The 19,789-nt window shown below is 44.1% G+C and overlaps 1 protein-coding gene across 2 annotated transcripts in view; it reads right to left on the reverse strand.

The window, feature by feature from the left end:
* The window catches only part of gabbr1a (gamma-aminobutyric acid (GABA) B receptor, 1a), a 257,938-nt gene that overhangs the window by 112,235 nt on the left and 125,914 nt on the right, over positions 1-19,789 (reverse strand). For both annotated transcript variants that reach the window (XM_056286387.1, XM_056286388.1), the window contains 3 exons: positions 9,017-9,118; positions 7,359-7,424; positions 7,028-7,219 (listed from right to left, as the gene is read on the reverse strand). In XM_056286387.1, coding sequence (XP_056142362.1) covers positions 7,028-7,219; positions 7,359-7,424; positions 9,017-9,118 — 360 coding nt within the window. The remainder of the gene's footprint in view (positions 1-7,027; positions 7,220-7,358; positions 7,425-9,016; positions 9,119-19,789) is intronic.

Raw genomic sequence — 19,789 nt, forward strand, 5'->3', positions numbered from 1 at the left:
CAGCTATAAAACAAACCAACATGAGGATAAATCAGGCTATAAAACAAACCAACATGAGGATGAATCAGGCTACAAAAGAAACCAACATGAGGATAAATCAGGCTATAAAAGAAACCAACATGAGGATAAATCAGGCTATAAAACAAACCAACATGAGGATAAATCAGCTATAAAACAAACCAACATGAGGATAAATCAGACTATAAAACAAACCAACATGAGGATAAATCAGGCTATAAAACAAACCAACATGAGGATAAATCAGCTATAAAACAAACCAACATGAGGATAAATCAGCTATAAAACAAACCAACATGAGGATAAATCAGGCTATAAAACAAACCAACATGAGGATAAATCAGCTATAAAACAAACCAACATGAGGATAAATCAGACTATAAAACAAACCAACATGAGGATAAATCAGGCTATAAAACAAACCAACATGAGGATAAATCAGGCTATAAAACAAACAAACATGAGGATAAATCAGGCTATAAAACAAACCAACATGAGGATAAATCAGGCTATAAAACAAACCAACAGGAGGAGAAATCAGACTTTTAAACAAACCAACAGGAGGAGAAATCAGGCTATAAAACAAACCAACATGAGGATAAATCAGGCTATAAAACAAACCAACATGACGATAAATCAGACTATAAAACAAACCAACATGAGGATAAATCAGCTATAAAACAAACCAACATTACGATAGATCAAGCTATAAAACAAACAAACATGAGGATAAATCAGGCTATAAAACAAACCAACATGAGGATAAATCAGCTATAAAACAAACCAACATGAGGATAAATCAGCTATAAAACAAACCAACATGAGGATAAATCAGGCTATAAAACAAACCAACATGAGGATAAATCAGACTATAAAACAAACCAACATGAGGATAAATCAGGCTATAAAACAAACCAACATGAGGATAAATCAGGCTATAAAACAAACCAACATGAGGATAAATCAGCTATAAAACAAACCAACATGAGGATAAATCAGGCTATAAAACAAACCAACATGAGGATAAATCAGGCTATAAAACAAACCAACATGAGGATAAATCAGGCTATAAAACAAACCAACATGAGGATAAATCAGGCTATAAAACAAACCAACATGAGGATAAATCAGACTTTTAAACAAACCAACATGAGGATAAATCAGCTATAAAACAAACCAACATGAGGATAAATCAGGCTATAAAATAAACCAACATGAGGATAAATCAGCTAAAAAACAAACCAACATGAGGATAAATCAGACTTTTAAACAAACCAACATGAGGATAAATCAACTATAAAACAAACCAACATGAGGATAAACCAGACTATAAAACAAACCAACATGAGGATAAATCAGGCTATAAAACAAACCAACATGAGGATAAATCAGCTATAAAACAAACCAACATGAGGATAAATCAGCTATAAAACAAACCAACATGAGGATAAATCATGCTATAGAACAAACCAACATGAGGATAAATCAGGCTATAAAACAAACCAACATGAGGATAAATCAGACTATAAAACAAACCAACATGAGGATAAATCAGCTATAAAACAAACCAACATGAGGATAAATCAGGCTATAAAACAAACCAACATGAGGATAAATCAGCTATAAAACAAACCAACATGAGGATAAATCAGGCTATAAAACAAACCAACATGAGGATGAATCAGGCTATAAAAGAAACCAACATGAGGATAAATCAGGCTATAAAACAAACCAACATGAGGATAAATCAGGCTATAAAACAAACCAACATGAGGATAAATCAGCTATAAAACAAACCAACATGAGGATAAATCAGACTATAAAACAAACCAACATGAGGATAAATCAGGCTATAAAACAAACCAACATGAGGATAAATCAGCTATAAAACAAACCAACATGAGGATAAATCAGACTATAAAACAAACCAACATGAGGATAAATCAGCTATAAAACAAACCAACATGAGGATAAATCAGGCTATAAAACAAACCAACATGAGGATAAATCAGCTATAAAACAAACCAACATGAGGATAAATCAGGCTATAAAACAAACCAACATGAGGATGAATCAGGCTATAAAAGAAACCAACATGAGGATAAATCAGGCTATAAAACAAACCAACATGAGGATAAATCAGGCTATAAAACAAACCAACATGAGGATAAATCAGCTATAAAACAAACCAACATGAGGATAAATCAGACTATAAAACAAACCAACATGAGGATAAATCAGCTATAAAACAAACCAACATGAGGATAAATCAGACTATAAAACAAACCAACATGAGGATAAATCAGGCTATAAAACAAACCAACATGAGGATAAATCAGCTATAAAACAAACCAACATGAGGATAAATCAGCTATAAAACAAACCAACATGAGGATAAATCAGACTTTTAAACAAACCAACAGGAGGAGAAATCAGGCTATAAAACAAACCAACATGAGGATAAATCAGGCTATAAAACAAACCAACATGAGGATAAATCAGACTATAAAACAAACCAACATGAGGATAAATCAGCTATAAAACAAACCAACATGAGGATAAATCAGCTATAAAACAAACCAACATGAGGATAAATCAGCTATAAAACAAACCAACATGAGGATAAATCGGACCATAAAACAAACCAACATCAGGATAAATCAGGCTATAAAACAAACCAACATGAGGATAAATCAGGCTATAAAACAAACAAACATGAGGATAAATCAGGCTATAAAACAAACCAACATGAGGATAAATCAGGCTATAAAACAAACAAACATGAGGATAAATCAGACTTTTAAACAAACCAACATGAGGATAAATCAGCTATAAAACAAACCAACATGAGGATAAATCAGCTATAAAACAAACCAACATGAGGATAAATCAGCTATAAAACAAACCAACATGAGGATAAATCAGCTATAAAACAAACCAACATGAGGATAAATCAGGCTATAAAACAAACCAACATGAGGATAAATCAGCTATAAAACAAACCAACATGAGGATAAATCAGCTATAAAACAAACCAACATGAGGATAAATCAGGCTATAAAACAAACCAACATGAGGATAAATCAGCTATAAAACAAACCAACATGAGGATAAATCAGGCTATAAAACAAACCAACATGAGGATAAATCAGCTATAAAACAAACCAACATGAGGATAAATCGGACCATAAAACAAACCAACATGAGGATAAATCAGGCTATAAAACAATAGCAAGAGCAATTATCTGAAACATTGGAATGCTGAAATCAAAACTCAAAACAAAGTAGAAGTCTATCGGGCCCTAAAAACAAGCTATGATTTGGAAGAACACCTCTTAACTGTCAGAGACAGGAAGCAGCGACAGATCCTCACCAAATACAGGCTCATTGACCATAGTCTAGCCATTGAAAAGGGGAGACACAAAAAGACGTGGTTGCCAAAAGAGCAACGAACATGTGGTCAGTGCATGACAGATGAGGTGGAGACAGAGGTGCACTTCCTCCTTAAATGTGAAAAATAGCGACGGGCTTTTGTCAAGGAGCTGGAACATGTTACTCCAGAGTAGCAGGAAATAGACGATGCAGGTAAGCTGCGGGTGGTCCTGGGAGGGGGGCCAGGGGCGAGCATTGCAGCAAGATTTATATTTTCCTGCCACACCCCGAGAGACAGTGGGTGACGGCACCTATTGCTACTGTTGTTGTTGGATATAATAATCATTGTTGTTGTTGCCGTTATTATTATAATCATTGTTGTATTGTGTTGTTGTTGTTTTACATGCTTTGGCAATATGTACACAAACGTATGTCATGCCAATAAAGCACATATTGAATTGAATTGAAAGAGAGAGGGGGTATGGAGAGATAGAGAAAGAGAGGGGGGTATGGGGAGATGGAGAAAGAGAGAGGGGGTATGGAGAGATAGAGAAAGAGAGGGGGGTATGGGGAGATGGAGAAAAAGAGGGGGGGTATGAGGAGATGGAGAAAGAGAGGGGGGTATGGGGAGATAGCGAAAGAGAGAGAGATAGAGGAGTATGGGGAGATGTAGAAAGGGGGGTATGGGGAGATGGAGAAAGAGAGAGGGGGTAGGGGACATACAGAAAGAGAGGGGGTATGGGGAGATGGAGAAAGAGAGGGGGGTATGGGGAGATAGTGAAAGAGAGAGAGGGGTATGGGAGATGGAGAACGAAAGGGGGTATGGGGAGATAGAGAAAGAAAGGGGGAGATAGAGAAAGAGAGGGGGAACAAAGGGAGATGGAGAAAGAGAGAGGGGGTATGGGGAGATAGAGGAAGAGAGGGGGAGTATGGGGAGATGGAGAAAGAGAGGATGAGAACGGGGAGATGGAGAAAGAGAGAGGGGGGTATGGGGAGATAGAGGGAGAGAGGGGGAGTATGGGGAGATGGAGAAAGGGGGGTATGGGGAGATGGAGAAAGAGAGAGGGGGTAGGGGACAAACAGAAAGAGAGGGGGTATGGGGCGAGGACAAGAGGAGTGCAATCAAATGAACGATCGGTCGAGAGATGAAAGATGGACCAAGGAAAATGAGAAAGAAAAGAAGAATATGAGCTATATGATAATATGAGGACTTGTACATAGATCCTGTGAGTATACACAGGATCTACTAGAACAGGGCCAGAGAGAGAGAAAGGATGGAGGGTAGTATACCATGTTTGAGACAGGTGGTGGGGAGAGAGAGAAAGGATAAGGGGTAGTATATCATGTTTGAGACAGGTGGTGCGGAGAGAGAAAGGATGGAGGGTAGTATACCATGTTTGAGACAGGTGGTGGGGAGAGAGAGAGAAAGGATGGAGGGTAGTATACCATGTTTGAGACAGGTGGTGCGGAGAGAGAGAGAAAGGATGGAGGGTGGTATACCATGTTTGAGACAGGTGTTGGGGAGAGAGAGAGAGAGAGAGAAAGGATGGAGGGTAGTATACCATGTTTGAGACAGGTGGTGGGGGGAGAGAGAGAAAGGATGGAGGGTAGTATACCATGTTTGAGACAGGTGGTGGGGAGAGAGAGAAAGGATAAGGGGTAGTATACCATGTTTGAGACAGGTAGTGCGGAGAGAGAAAGGATGGAGGGTAGTATACCATGTTTGAGACAGGTGGTGCAGAGAGAGAAAGGATGGAGGGTAGTATACCATGTTTGAGATAGGTGTTGGGGAGAGAGAGAGAGAGAAAGGATGGAGGGTAGTATGCCATGTTTGAGACAGGTGGTGCGGAGAGAGAAAGGATGGAGGGTAGTATACCATGTTTGAGACGGGTGGTGCGGCGAGAGAAAGGATGGAGGGTAGTATACCATGTTTGAGATAGGTGTTGGGGGGAAAGAGAGAGAAAGGATGGAGGGTAGTATACCATGTTTGAGACAGGTGGTGCGGAGAGAGAAAGGATGGAGGGTAGTATACCATGTTTGAGACGGGTGGTGCGGAGAGAGAGAGAAAGGATGGAGGGTGGTATACCATGTTTGAGACAGGTGTTGGGGAGAGAGAGAGAGAGAAAGGATGGAGGGTAGTATACCATGTTTGAGACAGGTGGTGCAGAGAAAGAGAGAGAGAAAGGATGGAGGGTAGTATACCATGTTTGAGACGGGTGGTGCGGAGAGAGAAAGGATGGAGGGTAGTATACCATGTTTGAGACAGGTGGTGCGGAGAGAGAAAGGATGGCGGGTAGTATACCATGTTTGAGACAGGTGGTGCGGAGAGAGAAAGGATGGAGGGTAGTATACCATGTTTGAGATAGGTGTTGGGGAGAGAGAGAGAGAGAGAGAAAGGATGGAGGTTGTATACCATGTTTGAGACAGGTGGTGCAGAGAGAGAGAGAGAAAGGATAGAGGGTAGTATACCATGTTTGAGACAGGTGGTGCGGAGAGAGAGACACAGGATGGAGGGTAGTATACCATGTTTGAGACAGGTGGTGCAGAGAGAGAAAGGATGGAGGGTAGTATACCATGTTTGAGATAGGTGTTGGGGAGAAAGAGAGAGAAAGGATGGAGGGTAGTATACCATGTTTGAGACAGGTGGTGCGGAGAGAGAAAGGATGGAGGGTAGTATACCATGTTTGAGACGGGTGGTGCGGAGAGAGAAAGGATGGAGGGTAGTATACCATGTTTGAGATAGGTGTTGGGGAGAGAGAGAGAGAGAAAGGATGGAGGGTAGTATACCATGTTTGAGGCAGGTGATGGGGAGAGAGAAAGGATAGAGGGTAGTATACCATGTTTGAGACAGGTGGTGCGGAGAGAGAAAGGATGGAGTGTAGTATACCATGTTCGAGACAGGTGGTGCGGAGAGAGAAAGGATTGAGGTTAGTATACCATGTTTGAGACAGGTGGTGCAGAGAAAGAGAGGGAGAGAGAGAAAGGATGGAGGGTAGCATACCATGTTTGAGACAGGTGGTGCGGAGAGAGAGAAAGGATGGAGGGTGGTATACCATGTTTCAGACAGGTGTTCGGGAGAGAGAGAGAGAAAGGATGGAGGGTAGTATACCATGTTTGAGACAGGTGGTGGGGGGAGAGAGAGAAAGGATGGAGGGTAGTATACCATGTTTGAGACAGGTGGTGCGGAGAGAGAAAGGATGGAGGGTAGTATACCATGTTTGAGATAGGTGTTGGGGAGAGAGAGAGAGAAAGGATGGAGGGTAGTATACCATGTTTGAGACAGGTGGTGCGGAGAGAGAAAGGATGGAGGGTAGTATACCATGTTTGAGACAGGTGGTGCGGAGAGAGAAAGGATGGAGGGTAGTATACCATGTTTGAGATAGGTGTTGGGGAGAGAGAGAGAGAGAGAAAGTATGGAGGGTAGTATACCATGTTTGAGACAGGTGGTGCAGAGAGAGAAAGGGTGGAGGGTAGTATACCATGTTTGAGACAGGTGTTGCAGAGAGAGAGAGAGAGAAAGGATGGTGGCTATCATACGATGTTTAAGGCAGGTGATGGGGAGAGAGAAAGGATAGAGGGTAGTATACCATGTTTGAGACAGGCGGTGCGGAGAGAGAAAGGATGGAGGGTAATATACCATGTTTGAGGCGCCGCGGACGGTCTCTGGATTGAGCATGACGATCTCGGTGGTGACATGTCCCTCCACAGCCTCAGTCATGTTCTCCACAGTACAGTTGATGGCCGGGTCTTTGATCTTGAACCAGTTATCGGCATACCAGCCAATCAGAAACCACACATACTTCTTCCCATACAACTTCTCCTTGAACACCTGGGAGGGAAGGAGCAGGCAGGGAGGCGGAGGTGAATGAATAATCATGAGGAGGATCGTTCCTTGAAAACAAGATGGCACCAATTTTTCTTTTTGGACGGTCAACTCGTTACAGACTTCCATCTTCCAGCGTACCCACCTCACAAAAGACTTTCCTGGCCTCCGTCTCATAGAAGAGCCCCACGATGATCCTGGCGTCCTGGCGCTGCAGCAGAACAAACAAATGCAGAGTCACGGTCACGGCAACAGCACAACCCTGTCACACACAGCCAGAGACAATTTACAGATGACATCAAAAGGAAATGCACTTTTTTTTACATTGTTAGCTCATTTCCCTGGTCATTTTATGCATCTATTCCACAACCTATGCCATAAACAAACCACAAACATTCCGTTTTTACTTCATTTATATAAAAATCTCCTCACCTTAACTTCCTCTAAAACAGCCAAGCGTTGGTGACTGTGTCTGAGAGGCCGTGCAAGCAACTTCCCAACCAATAATATCCTGTAATTTTTTGCAGGATTCAATCAAATCCTGAAGAACCAAATCATATTCCCTCCTATGTTTTGCCATACCCCAGAATCCGGTTTTACTTGGAAGTGTGTCCCATTATGGAAGCGAGATACACACATTCTTTGCGTCCGGTGTCGTGTGTGAATGGGGATGGAGTGCACCGTGTCAGTTTAGCAGAGAGTAGCTATGGTGTCGTTGTGGTGTGGTGTCGAGCACATCAGAATCAGTTTTCCAAATGGGAAAACGTGATGACATATCCAGTTCGATAAATGATGTAGGAACGTCAGAGAAATGTTTGATTCCTGAGTTGCTGATTTGTGATGTAAATGTAGCCTTTCACCTCTCGTCTCAACAACATGGAGGTTGTAACAGCTGACAGTAAGGAAACGGTACTGTATTAAAAAAAAGAAATGTTTTGTTTTCTTCATTATCGAGCAAAAACTGATAAGAGCTTTGCACAAGTCTTAAATGCGAAGAGCAACCACAGCAACATTGGCTTTTGGACTAGCGCCATCGGGTTTTTTCTTCCCAACCAATGGCACATGAATGCTAAGCAAACTGGAAGAAAAACGTCACCACGTCGCTAATCCGGATCCTCCGAGTTCCTAAGGACTACGTTAACACAGCATCAGACAGTCGGAAGTGCTACGATGGCAGCGATGACATGCTGCCGGCAAAACTGGCCAATCAAAACACCTTTGTCTGCATACTGCAAAGGAAATCCACCAACCACACATTCAGATTCACGCAGTCGCAGCACAGATCACACGCAGATTGCAAAAATCCCGAGGCAGCGGATAGCGCATGCGCAAAAACATTGCTTGAGTGAGAAAACATTTTCCTGTGAAAACGGCATCCTTTTTAACACTGTGTATTGTGTAAAAATGTCCAGTGCTCCTAATTATATTGTCAAATTATACTGTTTCTCAGAACACGAGATGCAGATGAATCCCCATTGTAAAATAAACGGTGGTCTAGTCTAGTTGGTCAAGAATTACTGCCCGGCAGTGCCGAGTGAAATGGCTTCTCTAGACAAACTTCGACACAACCTCGGCCGTGGCGTCACTGCGCACCAGGCCAGCAAGCATCCCTGCCACGTCACGCGAGGTAGAGTGGGCTGCAGCTCAGCAGGCGCTAATTAGTCTGGCACATTCATTTCCTCTATCAAATCAGCTCTATGCTAATGGTGTGGTGCGCACAGCTGTGAGCCGGAGATTCGATGTGTGTGTGTGTGTGTGTGTTGGGGGGGACAAACAGCTGAGGTGAATTTTTAATCAAAGCACCTTGAGGTTCTTGACAGCAACAGCAGGGTCGGTGAGGAAACTCTGACGAACGCTGATCTCGATGCCTGCCTCCTTCACCCTCTGCTCCAGATCATCCAGAGTCTGCGAGATGAAAGGGAAGGACAACGAGAGAGAGAGATTTGATTTTAAAAAGGTATCAGAATACATAACCGTCCAACAGCTGATACTCAAACACAATCATCTCTTTATCATCCAGCTCATACACAAGAAGAGTCAGGAAAAAAGACCATTGAGTATCTAAACAAGTATTTGCAAAACCAGAAATTCCAAAATAAAACAGCCCAACATAAACACAAATTCACCCCAGGGGGTTTGCAGCAACACAACATCCTGTCCTTAGACCCTCGCATCGGATGAGGAACAACTCCCTAAAAACACTTTAACAGGGAGAAAAAACAGGGAGAAACCTCAGGGAGAGCAAAGGAGGAGGATCTCTCTCCCAAGACGCACAACGTGACATGATGTTGAGTTTACACAATTTACATACCAAAGAAACAAAGTGAAACAAAGCCAATAATACAGCCAGGACTTTCCCTCGTTACACAAATAAAAAAGAAAAGAAAAGAAAAACAGATCTTCATCAACTCCCACTATGTACAATACCACCCCTAGTTCTGGAAAAAAGGCCACTTCTGTGTAGAAGCTCTGCTCTGTAGGGTGATGTTCGTGGTGGAAACCAGTTTCTGGGAAAGTCCTGGAGAGCACCAGTCGTGGACATCCAGCCTGGCTCCATGAATCAGTGGCTCCTCCAGCAGCAGTAAGAGGAAGATCCCCCAGCGCAACACACTCGTCCACCAAATTTGTCTTAAGCATCATCAAGGAGTTGTAATTTCACTTTCTGTACCAGATTCTTCAGTCTGAAGATTTCCTGGTCAGTAAATGTGTTTACCTCCAAATCTCCTGTGTTTTTCACAAAACGTCTGACTGAGTCAACAAAAAGCTGCAAGTCTGGAAAGTAATTTTCCACCTTGACCGCCCTCAAACCCTTGGTGACCTGTAAAAACTTCCTGATTTTCAGGAAAGCATGGCTCCCTTCAGTGTCCACCTGTGTACGAGGAGTGGAAACTAACTCACAGTCACTTTCTTCTGTGTCCTCCTCAGATGAAGAGGAGGAGGATGGCTTCTTACCTTTTGAAACCTCTTCTTTTAAAGTGTCTTGTCTACCCTCCGTGGGCTTCCTTTTAATAGACTTTTTTAATTTCATTTCATCATCTGACAGCACCTCTTCCTCAAGTACAGACTCTGCCACTCTAACAGCAGTCTGCTGTATGTGCTTCTTCCGACCACAATTCATATCTCACCCAGCCAGGTTGCTACACTCCCCGTTCTCACTGTTTTCATTTCCATCAGCTTCCACCTGTTCAAGTCCTGTCACCTTCTCATCGTGATCACCTCTTTAACCTGCTCAACCTGCCCACCTCCCTCTCCTGCCTGCTCAGTCCGTCCGTTTTCCTTGTGTTCTCCAGCCTCGGTCTCTTTCTGTTTCACTACCTGGTCTATTTCTCCTGCCCCTCGCTCCCCGGCCTCCTGTCTGCCCTGTGCCGACTCGGCAGCGCCGTCTTCAGCCGGAGATGCGCCGCTCGTGGCGGCATCGGGAGACAAAGGCGGCCCTTGAGGATCAGACCTACCCTCACTCCTGTCGGGATAAGACCTTTTTAAATGCCCCTCAGATCCACAGCCAAAACATGTCATCATGCCGGATGTAACAAACACAATGTAGTCAAACTCGTCGATCCTGAACTTAAGCTTCAGATCAAAACCCTCCGCATTGTCTCTCAGAATCATGAAGCCTCGTCTCCTATGGGACACAATGTGTCTCAAGTGAGGAGACTGGCAACCCAAAGAGACCATTTTCATCAGGGACACTAGCTGTCCGTACCTTGCAAGCTCCTTCTGTAAAGCAGCATCCCTCATGAAGGGGGGAGCATTAGAGATGGTGAGTCTCATGGCAGGATGAACCAGCAGCAGAACGGGAGTCAACGTGTCCTTCATCACCACACCGCTGTCCACCTCCTGGCTGGCTTTATCACCACTATTGATACACATGACCGCAGCACTGTTCATCCTGGATGCTGATTTGATGCGTCCATATCCCACATGTTCGCCTACCGCGAGGCAGCGCTCCTCCGCCGAGTACGTGACCACCGGAGCCACTTTAATCGCGTGCTGGCGTGTCAACTTTTCAAACGCTGCCCCCCCCCCCGCCCACCTCCCATAGCGGCCATATTGCCCTGCTGAGGGCGGTAGCACCGCTACCGGAAATAAACCACTCCACTCAGACCTGTCACTGGAAAAAACGAGCAAAAAGACAACAAAAAGCACCTGAAAAAGGACAAGACGGGTAGGGGGGAAAGATCGTTTTAGGCACTCGTTTATACCGCAGCAACACACTGCTACTCCGTCCTCACTCGCACTTCCGCTCCGAGAGAGAGAATTTTTTGAATTTAAAAAAAACTCTTTATTTTACATTAAAAAAAAAAACAACAAAAAAACAACAAAGATCCATTTCACATCAACACGAGCAACTCCTTCACATTAAGCCATCTAAAAAAGTCTGGGTTTTTTTCTTTCTTTTTTTTAGAACAGTGGTCCAAGTCACATACTCCCAAAGGGTCAAAAGAAATATGATGCAAAGACAGAATGGAATACCCATTGCCTCTCATTGACTGAACAGATGGCTTTAGTGAAACACCACCACAAAATAAATTCATCCAAGTTGTTCATTAAGGTGAAGAAGCTGGAGTCCACTCGGACTCTCGCCTTCACCCTTGCAATGAACAAAGGAAGTAAATCTTCCTCTGAACCATTATTAATCAGACTTTTCCTGCTTCTATAAATCGAAAACTTAGCTTGCCCCACTACAAAATTTAACAGTTGCCACTTTTCCGCATCCTTCCTCTTGTACCCAGCGCCAAAGGTAAAACCAGTTTCATTCCATCTTTCATCACAGTGTGAGAATATGATTTGTAGAGCTTCAAAGAGCACCTGAAGTCTTTCACATTCCACCAAACAATGAAAAATTGTATCTGGCGACTGACAGAAAGGGCACTTCACATAAACAGTTGGGTTAATCTGAGAAATGAAACTATTGACTGCCAGCGCTCCCTGTAGGATCCTCCACTGCAAGTCACCTGACCTTTTGTTCAGCGGGGCTTTATATAGCACCCTCCACACTGACCTACAGTCATCTGCCACTTCTAGCCTTGTTCTCCATACAGTGTCCTTTCTCTCATGCAGCATTTTCTTATTCATGGCAACAACACAACATTTGTACAAGACCTTTCTATCTAACATATAAAGGTCTATTTTAGTAGCCAAATTTGGAACCAGCAAAGGTCTCGTTAGATCAGTCTGGTCAATTTGAAGGCCCAACTCGGGGAACAGATCTCCATTATCAGGAGTCTCGGTCCCAGTGGCATAGTCATGCAGCATGTTCAGTTCCTCCCTGGTCAGTCTTCTAAGCCATGCATTCAGAATGTCTCTGGTGTGTCTGCTTGACCTCAAGCCCAGCAGTGAAGCCATTGCCTCTGTGTCAAGAAGCATTGGACCTGCAGCATCCACAATGTGCTTCAGCTTAACAGTTCCAGCAGAGCATAGCCTCCGGTTGAGACCTGGTTTGCTGTCATCCTGAACGTCTAGTCTGGCCCCATGGATAAGGGGTTCTTCCAGGAGCCAAAACGGAGATGCTGCAGTCCAAGCTTTAAACAATCCTTGATAGAAAGGTGGCAGGTCATGCATGTTCTTAAAAACACAGTCTGTTAGAAACAAAGAAGTGCCTAAACCCAAACCCTGTACCTTCTTTAAAATAACACTCATGAGAGGTCTCCACAGCACATCATCAGTCCCTGTGAGGTAGCGCTCTATGGTTTGTAGTCTAAAGGCTGCTACTCTGCTCTCCAGATGCACCAAACCCTGCCCTCCCACCTCTTTTGGTAGGTATAGTACATTCTGTGGTACCCAGTGCAGGTTATCCCAAAAAAAGTTCACAAAGATAGACTGTACTTTCTTTAGCAGTCCGGCAGGGGGCTCCAAAACGGTTAGCTTGTGCCAGAGGGTGGAGGCTGCCACGTTATTAACAACCAAAACCCTTCCCCTATAAGACATCTGTGGTAACAGCCATCTCCACTTTTGTAATCTCCCCTCCACCTTTTCCACCACCCCCTCCCAGTTTTTCCAAACAGTCTGGTCATCACCCAGAAACACTCCTAGGTACTTGAAACCTCCCCTCTTCTGCAGCTGAGGGAGACCTGAAGACCACTTTCCAACTGCTAAGGCTTCGCTTTTTGCCCAGTTTATTTTAGCAGCTGAAAGATTCCCAAACCTTTCCACAAGTTTCTCAATCAGATCAGCATCATCTTGACTTTTTATGACGATAACTATATCATCTGCATATGCAGATAAGACAGTACTTGTGCCAAGATCTGGCAAACACAGACCATCAATAGAAGAACGAAAATTATGTAATACGGGTTCAATTGAGAGCGTATAGAGCATGCCCGACAGTGAGCAGCCTTATCTTATACCTCTACATGCTTTGAAAGGTTTACACAAAACACCATTAATTTTCAGTACACTCTCAATATCTTTGTACAAAACCTTAATCTTGGCAACAAGTCTAGGGCTGAGGCCAAACCTTTCTAACACTTTCCAAAGGTATTGGTGCTCAACCCAGTCAAACGCCTTTTCCTGATCCAATGAAACCAGACCAGCATCAAAGCCCAATGGACCAGAGACTTCCAAAACATCCCGAATTAGTGACGCATTGTCAACAATGGACCTGCCAGGCACACAGTAGGTTTGGATCTGATGGATGACTTGGTCTATCACCTTCTTCAGTCTGTTGGACAGGACTCTGGAAAGCAGTTTATAGTCTGCACACAGAAGAGAGACCAGACGCCAGTGCTTGATATCTTGCAGGTCGCCTTTTTTTGGCAACAATGTCAGAACAGCTCTCCTGCAGCTCTGGGGCAAGAGGGAGTCATTAAAACATTCAGTGAAGACCTCAATGATGCCGTCACACAGCTCAGACCAAAAACTGTAGAATTCCGGCAGGAGTCTATCAATCCCAGGGGCCTTCCTCCCCTGCATGCTCTGCAACGCTGTAGACAGCTCCTCTGCAGTCAGAGGACCCGCCAACTCCTTGTTACTCTCCTCTGAGATTCTGGGCAGCCCACTGCAGGAGGAGTCAAATGCCCCTTCTCGGTGTACTCACTGCTGTACAGAAGAGAGTAAAAATCCACAGCTCTCTTCTGGAAGTCATTGGCCGTAGTCAGCAGGTGTCCTGTTGTTGACTTTAAGGCTTGAATGAACCTGCTTTGTCCATTCTTCTTTTCCAGGCTGAAGAAAAACTTTGAAGGTGAGTCCATCAGGGCGGCACTCTAAAAACGAGACCGGACCAATGCCCCCTGTGCCTTAACACCCAGCAAGTCAGCCAGCAAGGCTTTTTGGGACTTGAGGTCTTCAACACAACCTCGGTTTCCTTTGGACCCTGCAGAAGTCTGCAGCTCCACTATTTCAATCTCTAAATCCCTCATAGATTTGGTAACATCACGAGAGACATTGAGTGTACTGTTGACAAAGCTGCTTGATCTGCACTTTCCCATAATCCCACCACTGTTTCAAAGACGTAAACTCCCCTGTCATAGTTTTGAAAATATCCCAAAAAAATTTAAAGGTTTCTTTAAAGTGTGCATCTAGTAGCAGAGCAGTGTTAAAATGCCAATAAGCAGACTTTTGTTTTACTCTTGCAATGAAAACATTGCATGTCACCGTTGAGTGATCTGAAAAACCTACAGGCATAATCCTGCGTTCTTTAAAAATACTGAAATTATGCCTAAAAGAATCGAAACAATCCAGCCGTGCCATAGTAAAAAATGCTTCTCTACTATGAACCCAGGTGTACTGCTTAACATCCTCATGCATCTCTCTCCACACATCAACCAAACTATGAGTTACTATCAACTGCTTGATTGCACGTCTGGAGGCAGCATGAGGTTCAATATGATTTCTGTCCATGTTATCATTTTCTGTGCAGTTGAAATCCCCTCCCAGCAACAGAAACTCTTCAGGTCCACACTGATTCAAAACCGCACTACGGTTAGTTAAAAATCGAAATCTGTCAGGCCCTGCATTCGGAGCATATACATTTACAAACACCAAAGTGAAGGACTCATATTTGGCTCCAACTACCATCAAACTACCTCCCACTATTTCCTCTACCACATAAGATTGTGGTAAAAAGTTTTTCGAAAAGAGGAGAGCCACTCCTCCACTAGATTTACTCAAGTGGCTTAGGACAACATCACCATCCCACTCCTTCTTCCAGTCAGTGGTGTTCAATATATCACTGTGTGTTTCCAGGACAAACATGACGTCAACGAGCTTTAGTTTTACAAATTCAAAGAGACATGCTCTCTTTCTCACATCGCTTGCTCCATTCAAGTTAAGTGTTGAGACTTTGAAATTGGCCATCGAGACTGATGAGAGAAAAAACACATGATAAAAGAACAACATTGAGCAGAGCGGGAAATGACTTGCCTTATACTGCTTTTGACTCGTCATTCTGGGATTCCTGTTTGAGCTTCAGAACCATTTTCCTCAGCCTGTACATTTGATCAGTGTAGCCTCATTCTTCGTTTTTTCTCATCTAAGATTTAAACAGCGTGCATAAACAGTTCTTTGTCTGCAAAAAAAATCCTCAATTTTGACATTTCTCAAATTTTTTGTTTTTTATAAGAAATTCTTGATTCGGAAGGCATCATAGTACTCTTGATTCGTTGCCCCTGACAACTGGGAGGAAGTGTGAGGTTAGCTGTCTACACCACCACCTTCTTCCGTAGACTCATCTCCCGACATTTGTACCTCGTGCCGTCTTTCCTTTAATACAGGTACCTGGCTGTCTATACCACAGTCCCTGTCATCCTCCTCTTCCTCCATACCCAACTCAACCTCAGACAGTTGTTCCTCGTACTGTCTGCTTCTCTCCCTTATCAATGTTCCTCTTTTTGCTTGAGAGCCACTCGTTTTAGCCGACTGCTTTCTCTTTAGAACAGGAAAACTACAGACTTTTTCGTCCTCCACCAAATCCTCATCGCTGCCCAACACTACACCTTCTTGATGCCACTGTCTGTTCACTTTGTGATTCCTTCTCAACATTTATGCTTTCCTTTTTAGACTTTCTACTCTGTTCGGGTGGTTCCGTTTTGTCAGTGTGGTCTGGACTCTGTCCCTTTTCTGTTGTCTCTTCACTGCTCTGCCTGGTTTCACTCTGTCCCTTTTCTGCTGTCTCTTCACTGTTCTGCCTGGTTTCACTCTGTCCCTTTTCTGTTGTCTCTTCATTGCTCTGCCTGGTTTCACTCTGTCCCTTTTCTGTTGTCTCTTCATTGCTCTGCCTGGTTTCACTCTGTCCCTTTTCTGTTGTCTCTTCATTGCTCTGCCTGGTTTCACTCTGTCCCTTTTCTGTTGTCTCTTCATTGCTCTGCCTGGTTTCACTCTGTCCCTTTTCCGTTGTCTCTTCACTGCTCTGCCTGGTTTCACTCTGCCCCTTTTCTGTTGTCTCTTCACGGCTCCGCCTGATTTCACTCTGCCCCTTTTCTGTTGTCTCTTCACTGTTCTGCCTGGTCTCACTCCATTTATGTCCTCTCCCTCCTTCACGCTGCGCTTTGTCCTCAGAGGAGCGTTTCTCAGGACATGCCCGAACCAAATGACCCTCTCCTCCATAGCCAAAACACTTCAAGGTCCCAGAGTTTACAAAGATGACATAATCAAAATCATCTACCTTCACCCTAAAAGCTACAGCCTAGTCTTGGTCTTTTTTTTTCAGGACCATTTGAACCTGTCTTTTCTGTGAAACTACATGTTGCCCAAGCGGCGATTTGCAGCCAGATGACAGTTTCCTGATCGACGAAACTGCTTTTCCAAACCTCCACGGCTCTCTTGTCAAAAATTAATCGGAGATGAACGGCGGGATGTTTGAAATGGTGACTCTTGTCGACGGCATGGTGAGCGGCGACACCGACATGAAGCTGTCATTAACAATAACGTTGGCTTCGATCACTTGGTTTGCTTTGGCTACAGCGTCAACAAACATCACCACAGCGCCGTTCATCCTAGCAGCAGATTTAATGCTGCTGTGACCCACAACCTCTCCGACTGCCAAAGCACAGTCCTCCACCCAACACGGGAAACTGGGCGACACTTTAAAACCATGTTCCCTGATGAGTTTGGTAAACTCCATACCGGGGTTTAGCACACCGACCAGCAAGTGCTGGTCAACCGCAAACACACAAGACCTCTTGAAACCTCCTTATATACACAAACCAAACCAGTATCCCTACAAAACACACTATGTGCAATACTTGCAAGGAGAAAATAGCAAAGAAGATAGATAAACGCTCACAACCGCTCTCGGGCGTCTGCTCCGAGAGAGAGAGAGAGAGAGAGAGAGAGAGAGAGAGAGAGAGAAAAAGAGAGAGAGAGAGACTTGACTTTCAACAATACTTTAATAAAAATTACAACAAAATTACAACACAAAGACCAACATGGTCAGTAACACCAGATTCACAGAATCTAAATCATCTCAGGACACTCCCCAAGATCAGCGCATCATCCACAACACAGCAAAGCACATTTTTATAACACCACACAGTGCAAAAACTTCCCAGATCATCCATCGATTTAAAGTAGCAAAAATCTACTTTCAAACGAGCTCTTAACATTTTTATGAACACAAAAACAGCATCATCATTCCCAGCATCCTCCATTCTGTTTCTTCTGCTCAGGTACACGGCCATCTTTGCACTCCCCAGAACGAAATTAAGAAGTTGCATTTGGCCTTGTTTTTCTGAGAGTACCTGTAGCCCAGAATGAACATGGGTTTGGAAAAGACCTCCCCAAACAACCCAAAAACATTTTCCAGTAATATAAACAGTGGCAGCAGTCGACAACACTCCATGAAGCAATGAAAGACAGTTTCACGATAAGAGCAAAATGGGCACTCATGGCTAACATCAGAATTAATAACAGAGACAGAAGCATTAACAGCCACGATACCATGTAAAACCCTCCACTGCAGGTCTGCAGCTCTTTTGACCAATGGTGGTTTGTACAGCGCTCTCCACTCAGGACAAACACTGTCTGTCAGACCTAGGTGAGCCCTCCATGGGGTGTCAAGTTTACCATTCAATTTGTCCCTGTGCAGAACTTTAACGTACATTTTGTACACTGACCTTCCAGAGGTCCTGTACAGGCCTTAAAATCTGGGGAAATGTTCATTGAAGGGAAAACATTCCTCTCATCAGGTCTAACAGAACCATTATAATGCTGGACCAACAGCGTCCGCTCACCACTTGCGAGAGCTTCTCTCCATTTGGTAAGCAGCAGAGTGAGGACACAAGTTGATCTCAGCTCTAAGCGGGAGGCAAGAGGATCTGGATTGTCTAAGTTTGGGCCTGCAAGCGGAACCACATGTCCCAGAGTCACCACGTTCGACACACAGAACCGCCTCAGCACAGTTGGCCCCACTTGACAGACTGCACTGAAATGGAAGCCATGTATGATTGGTTCCTGGAGCAGCCAGAACAAAGAGCTGTGTTGTCTTAGTCTCTCTTTGTTTAACAAGTTCCACACCTTGAACAGCCCACAGTAGAAGTCAGGTAGGTCCTTGATGTTAAGCTGTTTCAAGTCCATCAAAACCAAAGATCTGTCCAGTCCCAGGCCACCTAGCTGGCTCAGACTGGTGCAAGCCAGTGACCTCCACACTAACTCAACAGGACCGTACAGAAACCTTTGCAGGAACTGGAAACGGAAGGTAACCCCCCCTGCTGCTCAGGTGGATCAGGCCCTGCCCTCCTTCAACCCTCGGCAGGTACAGCATACACTGAGGCACTCAGCGCAGTTTGTCCCAGAAGAAGTCGACAAGAAGAGCCTGGATCTTGGACAGCAGGCCTGGTGGGGGGGGGGGGGTCAACAACTGACAGGCGATGCCATAACATTGATGATATCAAGTTGTTGACGATCAGGACTCAACCTCTGTAGGACATCTCGGTTATGATCCACTTCGCCAACCGACCTTTGACCTTTAAGAAAATTTTCCCAGTTTTTAAGAACAACAGACTGATCACCCAGAAACACCCCTAGATATTTCAGCCCCCCCACCTTCCAATTCAACCCCCTAGGCAAATTGAGCTTTTTCTCCAGTACATCCCCAACACTGACAACCTCGCTTTTGATCCAGTTAACCTTGGCCGAAGATATTGAGCCAAACTGGACGATGTCCCTCTCCAACATGTCAGTATCCTGCTGACTGTTCACTAGAATTACTAGATCATCCGCATAGGCTGACAGTTTAAAGGATGCACTGCAACCTGGGATAGTTATACCCCGAAGGTCAGATCTGAGTTTGTGTAACAATGGCTCAAATGCTAGGGGGTATAACATGCCCGAGAGGGCGCAGCCTTGTTTAATCCCCCTTTGCATTTGAAAAGGAGCACTCAAACCACCATTAATTTTCAGCACACTCTGAATGTCACGATACAGAACCTTAAGTTTGCTAATAAAGCTTGGACCAAAACCAAAGGCCCTCAATGTGAAGCCACAGATATTCATACTCAACACGATCAAAGGCTTTTTCTTGATCAATGGATATGATGCCAGCGTTGAGGCCAAACAGCTTACAGATCTCTAAAAAGTCTCAAATCAGAATGATGTTATCCGAAATCAACCTGCCAGGTACACAGTAGGTCTGGTCACAAT

Source organism: Lampris incognitus, chromosome 9 (assembly GCF_029633865.1).
Source record: "Lampris incognitus isolate fLamInc1 chromosome 9, fLamInc1.hap2, whole genome shotgun sequence".
NCBI lineage: Eukaryota > Metazoa > Chordata > Actinopteri > Lampriformes > Lampridae > Lampris > Lampris incognitus.